We start from the raw sequence: 20,895 nt of genomic DNA, 5'->3' as shown, positions 1-20,895 counted from the left end.
TCCTATTTTATTTCATTAACATTAACCAAACTTGACTTTTTAGATAGGCCCATATAAAGGGAAAGTACCAAAACTTTTCTCATCCGTTTCTCAATCTTCAACCAGGATGAATTTTTTAGAATATCCCCTTTTTAGGACGTAAATCTTCAGTACAATCAGCTTTTACAACTACCAAAGCTAACCAACGCTTATTACAAGAGAGAAAAATAACTACAAAAGTAAATATGTTGCTTTGCAGCCCAATCAAAGAAAAAGGCAAAATCCTAATGGCCAATCGACTGTATTATTTAATATTATCTTTAATTTTCTGCATTTTATGTATTTTTGAGAAGAACAAAGTTACATTTGGAAAATAATAGAAGCTATTTGGGCACTACAATCATTATTTGGACATTACGATCTATTTTTGTCTGTTAGTAGGCCCAGTTGAGTAGCAACTCATATTTTTTGCTAGTAAATAGCATTTTTTACTTTAAAAAATGCAACAGTGTTGTTTTGTACACAGGCCAATCCTATCTCCAAACAACATTAGTCCAATTCTCGGGTTGAAAAACAAGCTTTGAAACCAAAACAGATTATGGGGTAGCTATTCTAAGTTTTAGACAAATAACAAAAAAATCACTAAATGAGAAAACTTATCTAAAAAAATCAGCTAAGAGAGGGAATTCACCTGATTCAGTGACAAATCACCGGAGGAAATGAACTGACTAAAATTTTCGACGTTTCAAAAATTGTATGTTATCTAAATTTTTAAGCGGTGTTTTCCCTATTTGATTCTTGTTAGCGCAACAGATTTGTTTATTCAGATATGGGGGTACCCACATACACTTAATTTCCATGTGTCATTGAGCATTAGCAAAAAGTATTCTTAAATTTTCATTTATTAATTTAATTTAATATATTCATTTATTTATTATCTTTTGTCATGTTTCATTTATTTTATTATATATCATTATGTTTAGTTCATATAACTTATTGCATATAATTCATTTATGGCATGTATTATATTTATTACACATATTAGGCAGTATTTTTTTTTTATTATTATATGTCCATGTTTCGTTTTATTTCAGGGGTCCATTCGTTCGAATTCTAGTGAAAATGACTTTCGTTACCAAAGACCATGGTCATACTTACGACCAAATCAGCCCCTGAACAAGACTTTTGAAAGTCGTACCACAGCCAAATCCAATCCAAAAGAAGAAGATTACGCTGCCCCATATGGTAAGATATATCTAGGCCCAAAGGGGCTTGACCTGGTACAGGGACATGTTAGTATTGAGTATATGAAAAACCAATTGGAAGAATTGTATCGTCGTCCAGTCAGCCTCACCTCAGAAGCCGAAACCAGTTACGAAGCAAGTCCTGACAGCATAGAGAGTGCACCTTTAATTATAACCAGTGAAATCCCTGAACTGATTGTAAATGATACGCAAGCTACTCAGTTTCCACCAGTTTTCAGGCACATTCTTGAGAATCCCTTAAATTTGGAAGACTTGCCAAAAAAACACAAAAATGACGATTTTTCAAACACTGAAACCATCTTTGGTTTAACCTCAAACATTGTCCCTTATTACAAAAATTCTGTCGAAGAAATAAAAAGCCCACTAAATAATATAAATGATTCCCGCTATTTAAGCTGTCCTCTTATAACAGGAAATAATAAGTCGCTTTTGAAACTTGAGCGTCAGTCAGATTCAAATAGAAGCTTAAATAGTTTCACCAGAGAAAAATACCATTTTGAACAAACAACCCGGAGTAACGACAATAAGGACATTAGCTTGAACAGGTCCTCCAAAAACGCGTCTTCTCTATGCATAGACAAATCAGAGTGCCTTAAAAGTCAAAAACCCGAATCCTATTTCACAGGGGCGGAATTAGACCCATCTGTAAAAACCAGTTCTCTTATCAATGTCCAAGACATGTTACCGCAAAAAAAAACGAGTAAAATGAATGTTAGAACTGAAGATTTCTTCGACAGGAAAATTTTTCAAACAGCCAAAAAAATCTCCAAATCAGAAACTACCTTGGGTGGGAGTCCACCTAAGCGAAAGGTCAAATTTTCCAACTACTTTGTAAATCACGAGTCGGGGAAATCACACGAATATACTCAAGTCCCATCTATTTCTAATGAAAACCTTTATGAATCAATAAATTATGGCATCAGTGGAAATTCAAAGCTTTGTACCAATGAATTTGTTATTGATAAATGGACCCTTGGCTCCAAAGACAAAAAGGCTCAGCCGTTCCGTAAAAAATAATTAGTAGCGTATCTTTGAACGACATGGTAAGAATTATAGTTCCAGTTGAAAATATCATGGTCGTCACTCAGTTTTAACCAGCACAGTTGCTTGCTTGTGTTGATTGGTGGATAGTGGTAAAAAAAAATCCAGTTTTGGGAGAACTGTTCGTAGTAACTGTAAGTTACAACTATAAATCAAGACAACAGTAACCGAAACTCTAACAAAATGGAATTTCGAAAAGGGAAGTGATTTTAACAAAAATTATATTATCTAATTCATTACGTCTTATGACCTGGTTGCAGAAGCTTTAAGCCCCTATCTACTGAAATTTAAAGTTTGCATTATTTTTTAGAAGAATTTGGGAATTTTAGCGGAAGTGTATGTGTTTTTTTCAAAGGTGACCAGACCTAGCTAGGGGACCTAAAATATCGTGAGAGGCTTCATTTGAATGGAAATGAAAGTTGTAGCGTTCTTTGTACAATAAACAGAGTTATTTTAAAAGCAAAGTGGCATTTCTGCCATTTTGAGCTGTGAATAAAAATTTTTATATTAAATTTTATATTTGTAAAATTGTATATTTGCGCATCAATTATTTGGGAGGAGCCTCAGTGAATCTTTCTTCCAACAGAAAGGGGTCCTGAAGGCTCAAAAAGCGTAAATTAAGACCAAATCCTCCTGTTTTCAGACAAATATAGAAGAAGAGGGAGAGGGATTTCCTCTCTGACGCCCTTCATTTAGGGGAATATTTTTGGACTAAGCCTATAACATGGGTGATCTAAGGTGACATATACTGTCTTCCTGCTAAATTACATTAAGTTTAATATTACAATACTAAATGCGTGTGCTTCCTTGCACTGAAGGAGGAGGGAAAACTTTTTAAAAAATAATCTGTTCAAAGAAACCATGAAGCCATGACCCTCGAAAATCCTGATCCTTAATTTTTTTTGGATACTTCAGGGCCCCTCTCTGAGAAATATTCAGAGGATGTACTTTTTCAAGGATGATTATCGTTTCAGGATTATCAAGGTAGTACTTTACAAATCGTGACATGTGAGCAAAATTGTCCTAATGCTCGAAGACTCATTCGGAAATAAACACGGGTAAAAGATCTTGAACGCTCGATATTACAGTTAACAAAACTGTATCAGATTAAATTTTCATCTGCAATTAACGACAGTGAAAACAAATAAGCAGGATGAGATAATTTTGTTATAATATAATTTCGAAATGGGTGAAGAACAAAGGGTCGTACAGAGTCCCCGCATAGACTGTTCAATAGAGTGGAAAAAACTGTACCAAATGGCAGGAAATATCCTAGACTTCGATTTCTTATGGAATAGAATAATTTTACTCTTAGGCCACGGAATATTAAACTTGAATTTAAGAACAGGGAGGTTACAACCTCTCGCATATTTATGAGAGTCCTAGATTAAAAATTTCTTAGCAACAAACTGCAATTAAAGAGCGACCTTTGTCGATTCTAAAACTCAAACCAAAACTCAGTGCAACGATTCCAGTTTATCAGCAGAATCTACTAATTATGGTGGTTTAAAAACAGCAAATCCATTATTTTAAATTTACTCGTCAAAAGCAATTAGTACATGGCCATTTGTACAATTTTAGAAACAAGAGGTTAAGCACCCGAAAAAGCATTGCGATCTTGATGAAAATGAGGTTCAACATGCAAGACAACCTTTTAAACAAAACTAATACAAAAGATTCTGGATTACCATGGGCTCGATCCAGTAGTCATGTCTTAGGAAAAAAGAGCTCATTCGGACAAAAATAGGAAACCAAAGTGCCCTATTTAAGTAGTAAAATATGTCACATAGTAGCAAAGTACCGATTTCTTTGTAAAAAGATTCATGAACTAAGTAGCTAAGAACTTGGATGTCATTTGTTAAGCATTTAACTAGGTTTACTACTAGAGTTGTGTCTGGTGAACCTCCTTTTAAAATAATCAATAAATAGGTTTCAGAGATAATGTCCCTCAGGAGAACCTTCGAAATGGAGGCTCAGCATCTTACAAAGCTGTTCTCAGTGCGGGGTATCTCCTCAGACCGCACCGTGTTTTTGTGAGTTTGCCGAATCGGCTTGGAAAGCAGTAGCAGAAATAGAGATAACTCGTCAGAAGGAGAGTATTGGATGTACTTGTAGAAAACAGCCATTGCCGTTTCACTCGCAAGTTGTAGAAAACAACGTTAATAGCTTGTCTTAACCTTTAACAAAAATTTCTTTTCTTAAATTTCGGTTGAGTAAAGTAGAATACGGTTGTCTGATTCATCTAACTATCCAAGGAGTACCTGGCAGCAGGTTCTGAATGGCAACTGGATTGGACGAAGATAAAATGCGGTCTCTTCGACTTAAAATGCGGTCTCTTCGAGTTGTATAGTACTAAAAAGGAGATTAATACTGAACAGGAAGGCATGGTCTGCTTTAGTCATTTTAATAATGAATTAAGGCAAGGGGAAATCTGCTATTCGCAATTTGTGCATAAGCATTCAAAGGTGTAGAATTCTTATGACCCATATTACACCAATTAAGACGTGGTTTACGTAGCGTTAAGTGGTGTAACCAACAAAATATATTGTATGCTAAAGATATACCTTAGGTCAATATACGCAACTCGCTGTGTTTGTCATAATGAGCAAGCTCTCGGTAAAACTGCAAGTTAAGTTTAAGACGTCAAAAGAGCGGAAATAAGCCTCCCTTATTATAAGGGTAGTTTTCGTTGATTTAAGCAATGTTTGAATTCTTTATTCTATCTGAAAACTAAACCACTTTTTATGTGTGCTATTTTCGGTAGACTGTTTGTAATCTTTAAAAAAGCAGTAGTGTTATCCAATTAATTAATATTCCCTCAGACATTTATATTTCCAGAAATCACATTTTAATCTTAATCCCACCACGTATAAATTCACTGAGGATAATATGACAGGCTGAATAAGGCAAATACACCGGGAATGATTTCGAGAGGGGATCACAAAATCTTTAGAAGAGGTGATGGGGGTGTGTACTCCAGAAACAAATCTTAAACACTGGGAAATATTTTAAATATGATCAACCTAATTTTGATTCGTGGTACAAAATGGCAGAAGTAAGCACTTCATATGACACTATCTCATTTCTTACTAGGACAAGACATTTCAGTTTTGACCACCCCTGGCAAAAAAGCCAACAAAAAAACAAGCATCCATTATCATATTTCTCGGAAAAAAAAACAAATTTCCTTCAACCTAACCGCAGGAGCTAAAAATCTCTGCAACAGGGTTATTAAACATGCTGAATACGACGGTGCAACTTTCATCAAGATTGGATTCCTTTTGTCGGGGGTTTTCCTTTTTTTTCTTCCATTTTTTTTCAAGCTTGTAAATTTAGAAATAATTTTAAATTTGGTTAATTTTATATATTTTAAATCACCCTGACAAGGACAATATCTTATATATTGTTATCAAAACCCCTTGTTTAGAGTTTCAATCACTACAGTAATACGTCATTCTATACTAACAGTTTGTAACTATGAACCGTTTAAGAAACTACCAACACCTGCTAAGAACTTAGTTGAGCAAGTCCCCGAACCAAAACCTCCGTCTAAGCCTCAGAGACTACAGTTTTCGGGTTCTATAGACTTAGGAAGGAATTTCTCTGAAATCTCGCTTGGGTCATATGCTTTGGAATCTCGTAACCTGTCTCTAGAGAATTGCTCCTGGTGCTTGGAATCTTCTTAGTATGATGCTAAACCAAAATGTGATTTCTGGTGTTTTATCAAAACCTAAGCCATAATTTATTGACAACAATTTCTGATGTACAAAGTATGTAAATTTAAACAATGTCATTTTTATACTAAAAAAACCTGATAGATTTCCTTTTTGCAATGTTCTTAAATAATCATTCAGTAGGTCGTGGACAAGAATTTAATAGAAAAGACATTAAAAAAGATGACCAAATATAGAAAAAAAAAGTAATTTTAGGTATTGTTTAAGCATCAAACAGAAGTTTGCATTCTTATATACTTTTCCAGATTTGGGAGAGAGGGGGAAAAACTAACCCCCTTTCCCCAGGACAAGACTTAGACGATGTTAACAGGAAGTACTGGAAACCATATTAAAGGAGCAAACAAACCTATTTCAGCTGTGACTTAATATAGCCTGCGTCTTATATATTCATTTTTGCTATTTTCATCGATTATTTTTATTTCATTTTGTATAGTTTATTTTTAAGCATTTTAATAAACAGCTGAAACTGATGTACCCCCCAAAAATGACAACTGACAAACACTTGTTCTAGGGCACAAATGTTATTAGGAAGCCTTAAACGTTGAGTCTACCGTGTCACCTACATTTGAGAGGACAAGGGACAAAACTATTATATATAGATTCCGAGCTTATAGACTTAAACTAGGGTTGGTCGTCAGGGGAGGAAATTGGGACGGGGTCAAAAAGGTATTCACCCCCAAGATTTTACCTCTCCTCCTAGATTTGGGAAATAAATTTTTGTTGGTATATTCATTGAAAAATACCCTTTTTACTATTTTCATTGAAAAAACTGACGAAATAACAAATTGCCTCTCCCTTATATTAAAAAAATCCTTCCCCTACATTTCCGTGAGTTGACACTACTGTTTATAAAATTTAACTATATTATAAGTAACATTTATCTATCTATATGATTAAAGAAACAATTGACCACTTGATGAAAACCGAATGGTGATGCTTGGATCAAAAACCCTGCTAGTTTATGAATGCACTACTATAGCGGTTCTTGACCTATGGTATGTGGTCCCACTGAAGTAGAGTGAACTAGCTCATGAGAGCCGTGGGGTTACAAACAGTGTAAGGACTACCATCCATAGCGATCTATCTATATCTCTACTGTGTTTTCTGTCCAAGTGATTTTTCACTTTTAGTCGTACTAGTGATTTTTTTTTAAGAACAGCGAATAAAGCAAAAATTCAAATGAAAATAGAACAAACGCTTGATTCAGAATAGAATTAATGTCGGTGTTCTAGTCTAAAGGAGACAGTATGTACAGTGCACAAGCAAGCGTATATTGCAGCAGAAGATACATTGCGCTTTTTTTTTAATTCACACGATTTTTTCTTTCATGACATTCTATGTCTGCTTTCTTACTAATGTGCGCTATGTCAGCTCTTTTAGTTGACCCTGCGTGACATTATTCAGATGGTTGAAAGAGATGAGATAGCAAGTCATCCATTTCTGATCGGGGTGGGTTCACTTGGACCCTCAGATCCAAGCGACGTCAATCTGGACCATAAAGTTAGGACTAGTATGTCATAAAAATAGAGCATATTGTACGGAACAAGACCTGCCTCTTTGTTCGCCCTTAGTCCGATGTAAATGGTTTTCGCCTACATGGTCGCCACAGAAGAATTTCAGAGTCATTTTGAAAGTTTGTTGGGCCAAATTTTGGCTTTTTCCGCTATGCAAAATTCTATTTGGGACCTAGAACTATTATTTGGGTTGTTGTAGAAGTTTATCGTGATACAAAAACTCAGAGGAATTTTCTAGGGGAAGGACATTGACTCTCAAATCACCTATGACTAAGTATAGAATTATTGATACCGTATATAAACTAAAGAGAAACCTTGAACTCTACTGTTCGTAACGGATATATCCTTAACATATTTCTGTAATAACAGGATAGCCCAGAAAGGCGGGGGGGGGCAATAAACTCTCATCGGTAACCATCCCTCTCTAGAAAAGTAATAAACACTTGTCATTTTGTAGATAATGCTTGAAATCTGTGTTCAAGGGTTACACAATGTACTAAATTTGATGGTGTAACGGGTCACTCTTTACTTACAAGTTGTTACTACGAAAAGTTTGATAAATGATTAATTTATGAATATCAGGCGTCCTCTTTAAGTTTTTGAACACAACAGTTTTGTTCAGTATTTTGACGAAAGACACCTCGCTTGAGCTCAAATTTGACTCATTAACTGTTACCGAACAAAAAATAGAATCTTTAATTGACTAATTTTTTAGGATTTGTACCCACCTTTACATCCCTACATAGGAAATATCGCGCAAGTCAATTGAGAGAAAAAAAGTTTTTTAATTCGAAACAGTTCATACAAGCTAGATTTAATTGTTACAGCTAAAAAAAACAAAAAAGAAACGACATTATCAAATAAAGTAAAAATATTACAACAAGAGATTCTACTGAAGTAAAGTTACTCTCATTAGAGGTAAAAAAAAAATCATAAGATATAAAAAATAGATAAAAACAGCACAATTTAAATAAAAGACACTTTTAAAGCCAGCTACAGGTTCTCCGACTAGAAAACTAAAAAGAACAAAAGTAAAAAGAAAAAAACTACAGAGATGTGTAAAATAAATACACAGATGAGTATCAAAAAAGGAACGAAGAAAAAGTAACGGCAGCGTCAGTGAAAATGGCATTTTTTTGCGGGTTCGAGGCCATCATAGGTGTTCTTCATTCCTTCACTTCCATTCTAGAGGTCATTGATCTGAGTATATCTTTCCCCCTTGACAGAAACAACTTTGTTATCAAGATAGCGTATTAGTTTCTTTGGCTCCTAGAAGAAAATACAAGGATAACTGAAAATAAGGATGTTTCCAGCAATACTATATTAGGAAAAAAGGGAGGGCTAAGTTTTGGAACGTTTCTTTTTTAGTATTTTCCCCAAAGTTTCTAAATCTTACATTGTGCTTTTTGCCTTTTTTCATAAACAATATCTTAGACTACATTGTCTTTCTGTTTATAATTAAAACGAAATGAAAATATAGAAAATGGAGCAAATTTTTCAATAAGTCATTGAAGAAATTAGCGAAAGGATTTTTTTCAGTTAGAATAATAAAAGTTTTATTATATTTTGGCGTCAGGCCCGGAAGCCATTACCAAAGGAAAAAGTAAATAAATAAAACTAACCTAAAATAAATTAAACATTAAAAAAAGGAAAAACAACCCAGGTGATTTACAAAAAAAATGAAAACAAGACACTAACTAGCAATTCTTTTGCTTTCATTTTTTTTTTAAGAAATAGTTAAATTAGAAAAAAGGACACATCAGGCTATCCAGAGCCTGCAATTCCTTTTTGGTGGGTCCTTCCAGCGGCAAATCCTATTCAGAACTTGGTGTGATTCCTTTTTTCCTGCGACAAATCCTATGGAGAACGTGGTGCGATTCCTTTTTGGTAGGTACTTCCTGCGGCAAATCCTATTCAGAACTTGGCATGATTCCTTTTTTCCTGCGACAAATCCTATGGAGAACGTGGTGCGATTCCTTTTTGGTAGGTACTTCCAGCGGCAAATCCTATTCAGAACTTGGTATGATTCCTTTTTTCCTGCGACAAATCCTATGGAGAACGTGGTACGATTCCTTTTTGGTAGGTCCTTCCAGCGGCAAATCCTATTCAGAACTTGGTATGATTCCTTTTTTCCTGCGACAAATCCTATGGAGAACGTGGTACGATTCCTTTTTGGTAGGTCCTTCCAGCGGCAAATCCTATTCAGAACTTGGTATGATTCCTTTTTTCCTGCGACAAATCCTATGGAGAACGTGGTGCGATTCCTTTTTGGTAGGTACTTCCTGCGGCAAATCCTATTCAGAATCTGCAATATTTTTCTTTAGCGGGTGTAGCCGTTGGTTTATACGGCAAACTCCAATATGACCTTTCTCACGACATTGTGTAGACTATTTCTACGGTAAGGACAGGGCCCTTTCTCACCACTGTGTATGGCATACTGACAGAATAGAATTTTTAGCTGTTTTTAATGGGTTTTTGACAATTTTTTTTCCTATTTCTATGAGAAATATGAAGACAAATCCATTGCAATGGGAATACAAACAGACTATTATTTTACCCCATATAGACATTTAAAATATCTCTTTCAGTAAAATGCTACCCCCCCCCCTGGTTTATGGTTTTTTAAGAGGGAGTGTCATAATCCTTCAAAACCTAGGAGACATATTGTATTACATCATGTCTACTAAAAATTAAAAGACTTGTAAATATATCCTGGAGATAATTTTCTGGAGAGACACCTCTTGGGACCACAAATTTGGTATTTTTAGCTGTTTCTAAGGCGAATACTGACAGAAAAGTATTTTTAGCTGTTTTTTATGGGGCTTTGAAAGGAGCTCTTCGGAAAGGCCTCCCCCGTGTGATTCCTTTTTTTAAGGTAGTTTATACGCAAACAGCTCTACTGCAATATTCCTCGCACCCTTTGTTTTGTAAACATATGTGTTCCTGAGAGGCTTGATTTTAACCCCAAGCAACGATTTCATTTTCTCCCTTGGCGAGAAACCACCCGCAAACAAAATAGCATGCCATAATACCTTTTCAACCCATTGTCACACCATTATTTTTTCCAAAATAAAGGACAGAGGGGAAAAACATTTTAAGAATGTCATCCGTTTTTAGGTTTTATACCTCGCTCACAACAGACAATATAAAACTAGGTTTTTTCAATAATAGGATCCCCGGTTTTTTCAATAATAGATTCAAAATCCGCAAAAATTTTATATTCCATAGAAATACTATACGAAAAATGATAAAATTCTAGCGTTGCTTTATCTCTCGGTAACATTTCTACTACCGGTAGGCCATGAGGGGAACAATACTTCAAATGGCCCCTTAACCCCTCTTCGTTATTTTTCGGGGCCAGAGAATAAACGCAAAAAAATCTAGTATTTTGACCGTTAGAGATCAGTCTACTAAGGCTCACTATCGGGAAAAACTTCCCGTTTTATCGTTTTCTACGTACAATAAATATATTATTTATTGTATTACATAATATTATATAATTTATTGTATTAAATAATATTGTATATACATAATATTACGTAAAATATTATATAATAGTTTACATTAAGATAAGACAGGGCGCGTATTGGGCATATTTTTTTTTCACTAGTATCATAAAAAAAGAACGCTTGTTCCTACAGTTAGGTTTTCGATCTCCCAGAGTTTAGTATGTTTCACTTGAAGAGGCCATCTGCCCTCAAAGCATCTAAACGTAACGCTAGGGAAAGTACCCCTGTTTATGCCCACTTCATTCAAAGCTAGAAGCTGTTTTCTACTGGTGTCATGGCCTAGAACCTGGTGCCCAAAAGCTAAAACACTCCATGTAAAGCATTCATTTCCTTGGTCAAATCTAAGATCAATAATGGCGCGCTTTTTCTGTAAGGGTTCTGGAATTTTGGGGTCTTTTTGGCCAGTAGAATAGTTATAATCAGCGAGCGCTATATGCAAATCTAATCCTTCTATTCCTTTTATGGTAAACCCAGAATCGTTTTCTGAATATTTCTCAGTGGTCTTGTTTATTCTGTAAATACAACAGTCTAAAATTTTATTGTTATCCCCAAATCTGTGAAATGTGTCCATTTTTTATAGTTAAACTACAGATTGATCTTCCCTCCCTCTTTGGAGAACACGATATGAGCAGCAAGCTGAGCTCTTAAACTTTTTTTTTCTTCTTTTTAATTTTTCTAAGCAATTCACCAATTGTGTGCCTCAGCCCTTCTATGCTAGCTCCCGGTGTGTCGGAAATGCACGAAGAATAAAATTTATTCGATCGCAAATATACTTTAAACCCATTTTTTTTTTAGAAGAAAAGGAAAAGCTTCAGCCTCTCCCCGGCCTATCTGATTAAAAACATCACTACCTTGATTTGAATCTTCACTAAATTCTTCAAAATCAGGGGGAGTAATAAAATGATTCTCTTCACTAGTGACTGCTTCAAAATTATCTTGAAAGTGTGTTGGAGGGGCTATAATACACATATCCTCTTCACTTGGGGCCCCTTTAAAATTATCTTGAGGGGGAGGGAATAAAATAAACTTCAATTGGGGCTAGTTCAAAATCACTCTGGAAAAAATCAACGATATATTGTCTAACATCAAAGTCTTTAAACATTTCATTCGTCAGTGCTGGTAAAAATGTCTTCACTTAGGGCCGCTTCAAAATTATATTGAGGGGAAGGTGGTAAAATAAACTCTTCACTTGTGGCTAGTTCAAAATTACCATCAAAGTCATAAATCTCATTAAATAATAATGAATTGTCTATAGATGGGCTGGAGCTCGGAGGGGCGAATAAATTGCCCATCGTTGAAAAAATTATCTAGTAAAACGTCACTGGTTGAAAGAGCGTAGAAATTGTCCAAGAAAGGGTCACTAGTAGAAGGTTTCAACATTAATCAAAATTTTTCCAACTCTTATTAATTAAAAAGTCAAATTCTGCAGTATTGTCAGTGGGTGGGTCACTGCTTGAAAGGGCGCTCGTATCTGAGTTGGATCTTGAAGGGGTGAATAAATTGTCCAATAAAGCGTCACTAGTTGATGGGGTAAATAAATTGCCCCTATCTACATTACCAGTTGAAGGCGCATATAAATTGTCTAGTAAAGGGTCACTAGTTGATGGGCCATATGAATTGTCTAATAAATTGCTTGAAAGGGCGCCAGTATCTGAGTTGGAAGTTGTAAGCGCATATAAATTGCCTAAATCGGGGTCTGAATATCGCCCCTTTTTCTCTAGAGGGGGGTCCTCAAAATTATTAAAAATATCGTCGGACTCACGATAAAATGCCTCGATGAGATCATCCATTTTTCATGTGTAAGCTTCAACACCTCATACGACACTAACTTAGCCAGGATATACAACCTTTTTTGGTAAACAAGATTTACTGGAACTCCAAACATCTGACGGCAGAATATGTTTTTACATTCCTTGCGGGAGTGTGTCTCCCAGGGAGAAAATGAAATCGTAACATGATGTTAGAATCATGCCTCTCTGGAACACATATGTTTGCAGTGGGGGGTATATGTGCTAACTAGAAATTGCCTGTCTAGCAGGGACAGTTGGGGGGCGTAAAACTAGGTTAAAGGTCAAATAGCATCTACACTTTGGCTCTCAGGAATACCCAATCCCTTGTCGTGAGGATTTCCCTATCTTCCCGTGTATTGTCGTGTGGACTCGGCCATCTTAAAAAAAATGGTAGGTTCTGAATAGGATTTGCAATGTAAACCATTATAATGAGTTCTACTAATTGGCATATATTTTCGTGGCCCTTCCCCCCATCTAAATGTGAGTTTTCTCAAATATATTTCTGTGTACGTGTCTGACACAGACACAGCTTAAAATATATGGTTAAATGCAGCAGCCTTCCCAAAACAAGCAAAATCCTGCCACGCACAAATATAATTTAGATTCTAAATTCTAGCAAATCCACTGATTATACTATATAGATTGTGGCCTTGAGCCTCAAATGTCCAATATAAGAGGCTTTTACATTAAAATAGGTACTTTTGTAAATATCTTATGCAGAATTTTTTTGTAATATTCTTTTGCTGGAGTCTATCAAAGACTACCCTTTTCATCCTGTTTAATAGATAATTTTTGTGCTTGGGTTTTTAGTATTTTCAAAACGAAAAGAAATAATCCAGAAAACCTACAGACTTAATGGGTGGAGGTCTATGCTCTCGCTTTTCATCTTCTTCATCCACAAATGAGTATTTGTTAATGATTAATTTCTTGAGTGCGTCAGGATCAGGGTCACTTTCAGATTTACTGCTTCTCTTTGTGCTTGAGAACTAGAAGAAAAATAAGAAAAATTAACCCGTCTTTTGATCTTTGATCTTTACTACAAGATAAGAATCCTTTGCTTCAGCTTTCACCAAATTAACCTGCTATTTAGATATTATTTAAGATTATTGGTGCGTTCCAGTAGGCAATTATCAATAGTAGTAATGAATAATTCTTGAGATAAAAAATTAATAATTTAATTAATATTAAAATTAATTAGATAAAAAATATAAAGTAAATAAATAATAATGAATAATAATTAACAATGATTAAATATTATTTGCGTTCTAAAACCCCAACTAATAAAATAATTTGGTAATTTTTTTGTACTACAAGTACATAAAGAGCTTAAACATTAACCCCTTTGGCTTATTTATTATGAGCATAAAAGATATAGAATTTGTAATTATGAGTAATTTGGAGATGACACTAATAACAAATAATTGATTAAACTTAATGATAATTGGCTTTTGAAACGCACCTTATAGCTAGAATTTATATGACAGATATTGGAAGTCTTTGGCGTACAGCAGGATCATTCGATTTATTACCGGTCCGTTTACACTACGAATTTTGCTTCAAAATCTCTTTTTACTTTTTAGGGAGGGGACCTGCTTTTAAATATTTAAAGCTGAAAAATGAATTATTTTGATTAAGAATATGCTGGAAGGCAAACTTAGCAAAATAAAGTTCGTATACGGCCGTCTACTCTATATCCGGGCATGGCAAGAAAAAATGAAGCCAAGGAAAACATTACTCTAGGTAGGGGAGCAATGGCAAATTTGAGAAAAACGCAAAACGTGCAATGTGGAAATATGACAGGATCCCGGGGGGGATAAGATAGGATAAGCTCTATACCAGGTCAATTCAAGCTACAGTAGCCTTTTTTTAACATATAAGATCTAAAAATTCAGACAATAAACATTGCGACGATATTTGAATAAATACGCGGATAATTTCGTATCTTACTCGAGACTTACAACATGCCTCTTACTCTATTTGTTCACTGTTATGGGACAGAAAAAATAATGGGGCACAGTTTTTATTTTCAGTTATGAAACCAATCAGAAAATAAATTCGCCTCTTTTGTGCTCCAATATACCGTTTAGCGATAAACACATATTTTAAGATGGACAATTACTCAGAATGTCCGAGATGCTTCACAAATATGCCTTCAAGAGAATATGATCTGCACAACATTATGTTCCCAGCCTTAAAACCAATTGTAAAAACTGAAGCTTCATAGATTCATTCTTTGGAAGGTGGGCAAGATACATCTTACTAAAACCAGAATCATATCCTGACTGAAAAGCAGTATAGCTAGATGGTTCCAGACAGGACGCTGGGCCAGAATCTTGGCTGTCGTCGCTAGATGTCTCCCTTCGCTGTCGGCAGAAAAACCAACGTCCGACGTAAGCAATAAAGAAAGAAACAGTGATTTTGAAGCAAATCTAACAACTACTCAGAAATATGACGAGCAACAACTTAACAATTTCACCTAGTGCTCTCAGAGCCTGAACCTCTCAGAATAACATGACTAGTTAAACATGAACTTCTCAAAAAAAAAGTAAGTCAAATTGTTTTCGCCCAGAATAAATGATTTGCCAGGATTTACCAAAAGGCCCACTAGGCCAAGGCCTAGGGAAGTGCCAGGTGAACTCCGCCGCCGCGCAGCCTATTCACAGAGAAGTGATTTTAAAACAAAACAGGAATAACGTGGCCACTTATAAACTGTCAAATGTCTCCCGAAAACGGCAGAGTTCGGTATCACCTCTCGGTAAAGCGTTGTTCAAAATGTGGCCTTTTACATAATGGTGCCTAATATGTCTCATTCCCTATTGCATCACAATGACAAAGAAATAAGAGACAATGGCACTAGTCACGAAACAAATTAATTATGAAGAACATAATTGGGCAGTTTGTGTTGACCTAAACATTGCAAACTACTGTCTCGGACTGTAAAGTTGATACACAAATTGTTACACAAACTGATACACAAATGTGGCACGTCTTGGCGAAAACACAGCTAAAAATCAAGACTGAGTTAGGAGAATCTGGCCTTTAAAAAATGTCATGATTCAAGAGAAACAAAACACAATAAACGAATCTTTGGTCCTAAGATAAAAAAAAATTACTTTTATCCTTGCATATTAAATTGCGGCTATTGAAGCTATTTGTAAAATCTTCAAATCCAGACAGGCTTTGTTTTGGTTATTTGACACGCAAAACTCCAAGGATTAGAACGAAAAAACTAATGCCCGCCGTATTTGCTGGTCCTAAAATAAGGCAGCTTGCCAAAGATTCACAATTTGCTAAATCAGTGCTAAGCGAAATATTTTCCCGTGAATAATAGGGCAGAGAAATACATAGAGTGATGAAAACTATGCTTTCAAAGTTTAACGTAGTCGGTTGTTATAGGAGCACAAAAATTCATTACCTCCACAACCGCTGAGAAGATTTTGCAAAAAAGTAACTATAGTAAAGAACAGAGAAAAAGAACCCATTACAAAATTAAAACCATGGAAGATTGGTAGCAAGGACGATGGAATCACCCATGATGGCCAGTACTGTTGGAGCCACCGGCGATACGGTTTCAAAAGCCACTTTCAGAACACTTTTAAAAAATAGTTGGCGCAATAATGGCTGTTGGCTTGTGAAGTCAGGTTGTGCAATCAGCGCCTGCTTACAGCCTCCCCGCCCCCCTCAGCTCTCTTCTGCTCAGCCGGGATTAAGCACATTATTGACCAGCCCAAACCATAAGGATTTACTTGATATGAGAAGTTTTTGATCAGCCAAAACCAAAAAACTAAACGTAACATGTGGCCTTTTACATACAAGCCCAAAATTTTTACATATTACACCCAAATAGGCCCAAAATTTTCTTTTTCGCTAATCGACTTGCAGCTTTAGGGCATGTAGACAGGGCAAAATAGACCTCAGCAAAGACAAAATTTTTTGAAAAAGATGCTAGTATTGATTACCAGCGCAACGAAATGGGTCAATAAAACGACTACCATGAACCTTAAAGGGATAGACTAAACCAGGTGGGGATTTCAATGATTATAAATCATTTTTAAAGAAAAACTAGCTTGTATTGATTTGGATACCACAAAAAATCCAAATGTTTCTTTTCGCTTATCTGCTTAAAATTTACAGGGTATGTAGACGGGACCAAGGAAATCTCTACGCGTCCTTCTTTTACCTGATAGAAAGTTGATTTCTCTTGACCCTGAGAAGAATTCCTGAAATTTTCAAGACAACCGGACAGGAAAACAGCTCTTTGGCTTTATTTTTGAGAGAGCTATTGTTTTTTTGTTTTTTTTTCCTTTGGCCCAAGAAGTTACGAGTATAAGTTTCATGCTGTTCCCAAAAAACACATTTCGATCCATTTTTGGGCAAACCAGTTTTTTGTCCGTTGGGTGGTCTCCGCCGTAGCCCAAGAACTTACGGATATAAATTGCAAGCAGATTGGGGAAATATTTTTCGGCACATTTTCAGGGACCCATGCCCCCAGCCTAAAAATGTTTGCGCAACCACACCCGCTTGGTCCAGGGACTTACGGGTGAAGTTCTAAGCGGTCAACTGCCCACAAAGACTAAATTTACCGCAGATAACATCCCTAATGGTAGGTTCAGCAATGACTATCAAATTTCTCTTACCTGTTCTTCCTTAAAAGTTTCACCAGATTCTTGTCTAAACAGTACCATCTGGACAGCGTTTTCAAGATTGCCATTTGACAAGCTTAGACAGTGCAATAGCTCTAGCCTGAACACATCTGGGAACATTTCTTTGAGCATTTGGAGCTCAGGATTGTCGTTGCAAACCTAGTTAAGTAAACAGTTTTATGAATTTTTTGCTTAATTTTAGTGAACATTCTCGTTAATCATAAAACTTCCGCAATCCTAGAGTTCAATTTTTATTCCAATTGCAACTTTTCAAGCTGAGTTCTTAAACTTTGTTTTTAGTCCCATGAAACAATTTTTTTGCCTTTTGTTTAAAACGTACAACTTTCAAACAGTTCGTGGTAACGAAGTGTAAGTAAGGATCAACTCCGCTCAACAGTAACCGAAACTCTAAAACAACGGAATAACAATTGACAACAATGAAAACATCAAAAGAATTGGCTTTTTATGCTGATTCGATAAATAAAATTCATTACATATACCCATCAAAAGCTACGAGCCTAAGAAAACTTGCCTGATATTCGAAAATGGGGGGGGGGGGGAAATTCCCAAAAACGTTAAGCGATCTTAATGAAAATCACAACCATCAGATTCGGCATATCAGAGAATCCTATTGTAGAGATTTCCAGCTCCTATCTATAAAACCGTGGAATTTAGTATTTTTTACCAGAAGAAAGATAAGGAATCCGTGTTCATTTTTTTTTCAAAGGTAATCGTATCAAATTAATGGTCCTAGAAGATCAGTAGAGGGCTCATTCAAACGGAAATCAAAAGTCCAATGTCTTTTTAAAGTGACCAAAAAGATTGGAGGACAAATAGCCCTCCCCCCAAACCCCTTTTGTCCCAAAGACATTCTATCAGAATTTGAGATAGCCATTTGATTCAGCAGAGTTTAAAGGTTATTAACTATGTCTTTAGGAACGACATGATCCCCCATAACCCCTTGGAAAAGGCCTGTACCTATGAAATTTGCTCATTTTTTACATTCACCAGTTTTTAGTGGGAAATATATTGATTTTTTAGGGGGGGGAATTTCCTGGGGGTTGAGGATAATCCAATTGTAGAATTTTCAGTGGGGATTAAAGTTGTTGGGGGAAAATTTTTCAAGAGATATTTTAAACGAAAAGGGGGATTTCAGAGCATGATTTGAAAGATGGTCAGAAAGTTATTTTTTTTCAAAGTAAGGAGAAACATTAAAACTTAAATAAAACAGAAATTATTCCGCATATGAGGGAGGAGGCTTCCTTAACCCTAACTCTTTCCGCTAAAGTTTTACTTTTAGTCCCAATTCCTTGATAATCACTCATGAAGCACAAATGCCGTTGATTTTGAATTAGAAGTATTTTTAAGAATTTTGAGACTTTAGCGTAAGAAGTGAGGGTTGATGAAGGGGCAACCCGCATCATATATGGAATAATTTCTGCTCGTTTTAAGTTTTAATGTTGCACCTTACTTTCAGTTGAAAAAACTTGTTTTTTTTTACTTAATGTCATAAAGAGTTCCAAATTCTTTGTTAAACATACAGTGTTGCTGACTCACAATAAAGCTACTTGAACCTGATTTTACACCAAAGTATTTTTAGAAGCTTTTTTTCGCACATGGTTTGTTGTATAATGCTAAACGTATTGCTAAAATTGTTCTTACGTATAATGCTAAAACGTAAGGACTCCTCCCTTTGGGAGGAGTTCTTTTGATTCAGATGTTCCCTACCTACCTTGTGATTTAGTAAATGAACATTTACTCATTTAATTAAATTAAAAATTATGATCAGTTTTCACCCCAAGTATTTTAATCTGTTTTGAAATTTGTATACGAATGAATTAAGTGACTGAACTGGCTAATTATTAGACCCTAATGACCCTGGAGATCGGAGCATCTAGATATATCTTATTCGAGCATTTATAATACATGTTGAATTCAAAAACTTTATTAAATTCTTTTTTTTTCCTAGAGTTGTGTTAAACACACAGTTCATATAATTATCCAGTAAGCTTATCGCAGATCATTTCTGGTCTTCGTTCTCGGTGGGAACAAAAAGCTCCTCCCACTTCTTTCTGCATTAGCGGGTTAGTCTGTTTCCGATTGTTTCCAACTAAGTGCATTATTCGTAATAGCGGGTTTCCACTTGTTTCCGATTAGATCACAGTTTGACTTGTCTACCCGTGAAAAGATCTGATGCCGCCTATGTTTCTATCTGCAAAAACGTTCTCTGGAGCACTCGCACCTTGGTCGGGGTTTTTATAATGGGTGAGATAGGGAAAGATCATACTGGATAATTATATAAACTGTGGTTAAACAATACAGAAGGGGTTTTTTCTTTTTTTAAGAAGATACTGTATTTCAAATTTTTAGATATTTTTTGCTCAATAAACGGATATCTGCTCATTTTATAAGACTAAAAAATGACCATTCTTCATCTATTTATCCAAATATATTTTTAAAGTATGCATAAAAATACCTGAAGTAAGTATCTTTGTTAATTAATTGTATGAATTAATATATTTTAATAGCCCGAGGGCTTGGAGCTTAGAAGCTGGAGTACAGAGCTGTCATTTATTCAAGAGCAAAGGTCACAAATATATGTTTACAGAAAGAGGGAAAAATAAGCTATAATAACGACTACCTAAGGAACTTTGACACTAACATCTTTTGAAAGATTACTGCACGTTCAGAAATAACCCCCAAAAGATAAAAAAGCCTAAAAAAAACGGACAAAGCAAAAAAAAAAGCAGCAAACAGAAACAAATTATCAATAAATTAATAAATGCAAAACATTCTCGTCCTTGCAATTAGAAAAAAGAGGAAAAATTAAACCATAGCCCTTTGACAAAAATGAATATAAAAAGTGTATTTTTATGTTTATATCTATTAGTAATAAAGTAAAGATATATTCGGAACGAATTCCGGAAACCGTCAAGACGTAGTTTTGTCATGAAAGGACAGCGCATTCCATAAATCAAGACCTCTGAATAAGATAGAAAATTTCGAACTATCTGAGCTACGTAAAATCATACAAACAAATTGACCCTTTTGTGTTAGTAAAAAAAAAAGTTTTCTCAACTGAAAGTAAGGAGCAATTGACATACAAACAAATTGACCCTTTTGTGTTAGTAAAAAAAAAAGTTTTCTCAACTGAAAGTAAGGAGCAACATTAAAACTCAAAATAAACAGAAATTCTTCCGTATATGAAGGGGTTGCCCCCTCCTCTATACCTTTCTCTTGACGCTAAATTTTTTAACACTTTTAAAAAAGCTTCCTATTCTAATTAAATTGCCCTTGTATTTCCAGAGTAGTTCTTAAAAATTGGGACAAACAGTTAAAATTTAGCGTAAAGGGCAAGGTATTGAAGAGGAGGGCAACCTTTTTATATATGGAATAATTTCTGTTCGTTTTGAATTTTTG

At 35.3% G+C, this 20,895-nt stretch overlaps 2 protein-coding genes across 2 annotated transcripts in view; one reads left to right on the top strand and one right to left on the bottom strand.

Moving 5' to 3' along the window:
• Positions 1–6,256, top strand: part of LOC148955073 (uncharacterized) — a 76,539-nt gene extending 70,283 nt beyond the window's left edge. Inside the window, exon 7 of the mRNA XM_089106104.1 lies at positions 1,074–6,256. Coding sequence (XP_088962230.1) covers positions 1,074–2,261 — 1,188 coding nt within the window. The 3' untranslated portion in view covers positions 2,262–6,256. The remainder of the gene's footprint in view (positions 1–1,073) is intronic.
• Positions 6,257–8,346: 2,090 nt separating this feature from the next.
• The window catches only part of LOC148955072 (CUE domain-containing protein 2-B), a 31,194-nt gene continuing 18,645 nt past the window's right edge, over positions 8,347–20,895 (bottom strand). Inside the window, exons 4-6 of the mRNA XM_089108046.1 lie at positions 17,470–17,634; positions 13,681–13,818; positions 8,347–8,802 (exon numbers count right to left, since the gene is read on the bottom strand). Of these exons, the coding sequence (XP_088964172.1) occupies positions 8,719–8,802; positions 13,681–13,818; positions 17,470–17,634 (387 nt within the window). The 3' untranslated portion in view covers positions 8,347–8,718. The remainder of the gene's footprint in view (positions 8,803–13,680; positions 13,819–17,469; positions 17,635–20,895) is intronic.

The sequence above is a fragment of the Artemia sp. Qi Xiang Cuo genome, chromosome 2, assembly GCF_049724085.1.
Source record: "Artemia sp. Qi Xiang Cuo chromosome 2, ASM4972408v1, whole genome shotgun sequence".
Taxonomy (NCBI): Eukaryota; Metazoa; Arthropoda; class Branchiopoda; order Anostraca; family Artemiidae; genus Artemia; species Artemia sp. Qi Xiang Cuo.
Note: the sequence above shows the minus strand (reverse complement) of the source record. Positions and strands in the feature narration are given on the sequence as shown.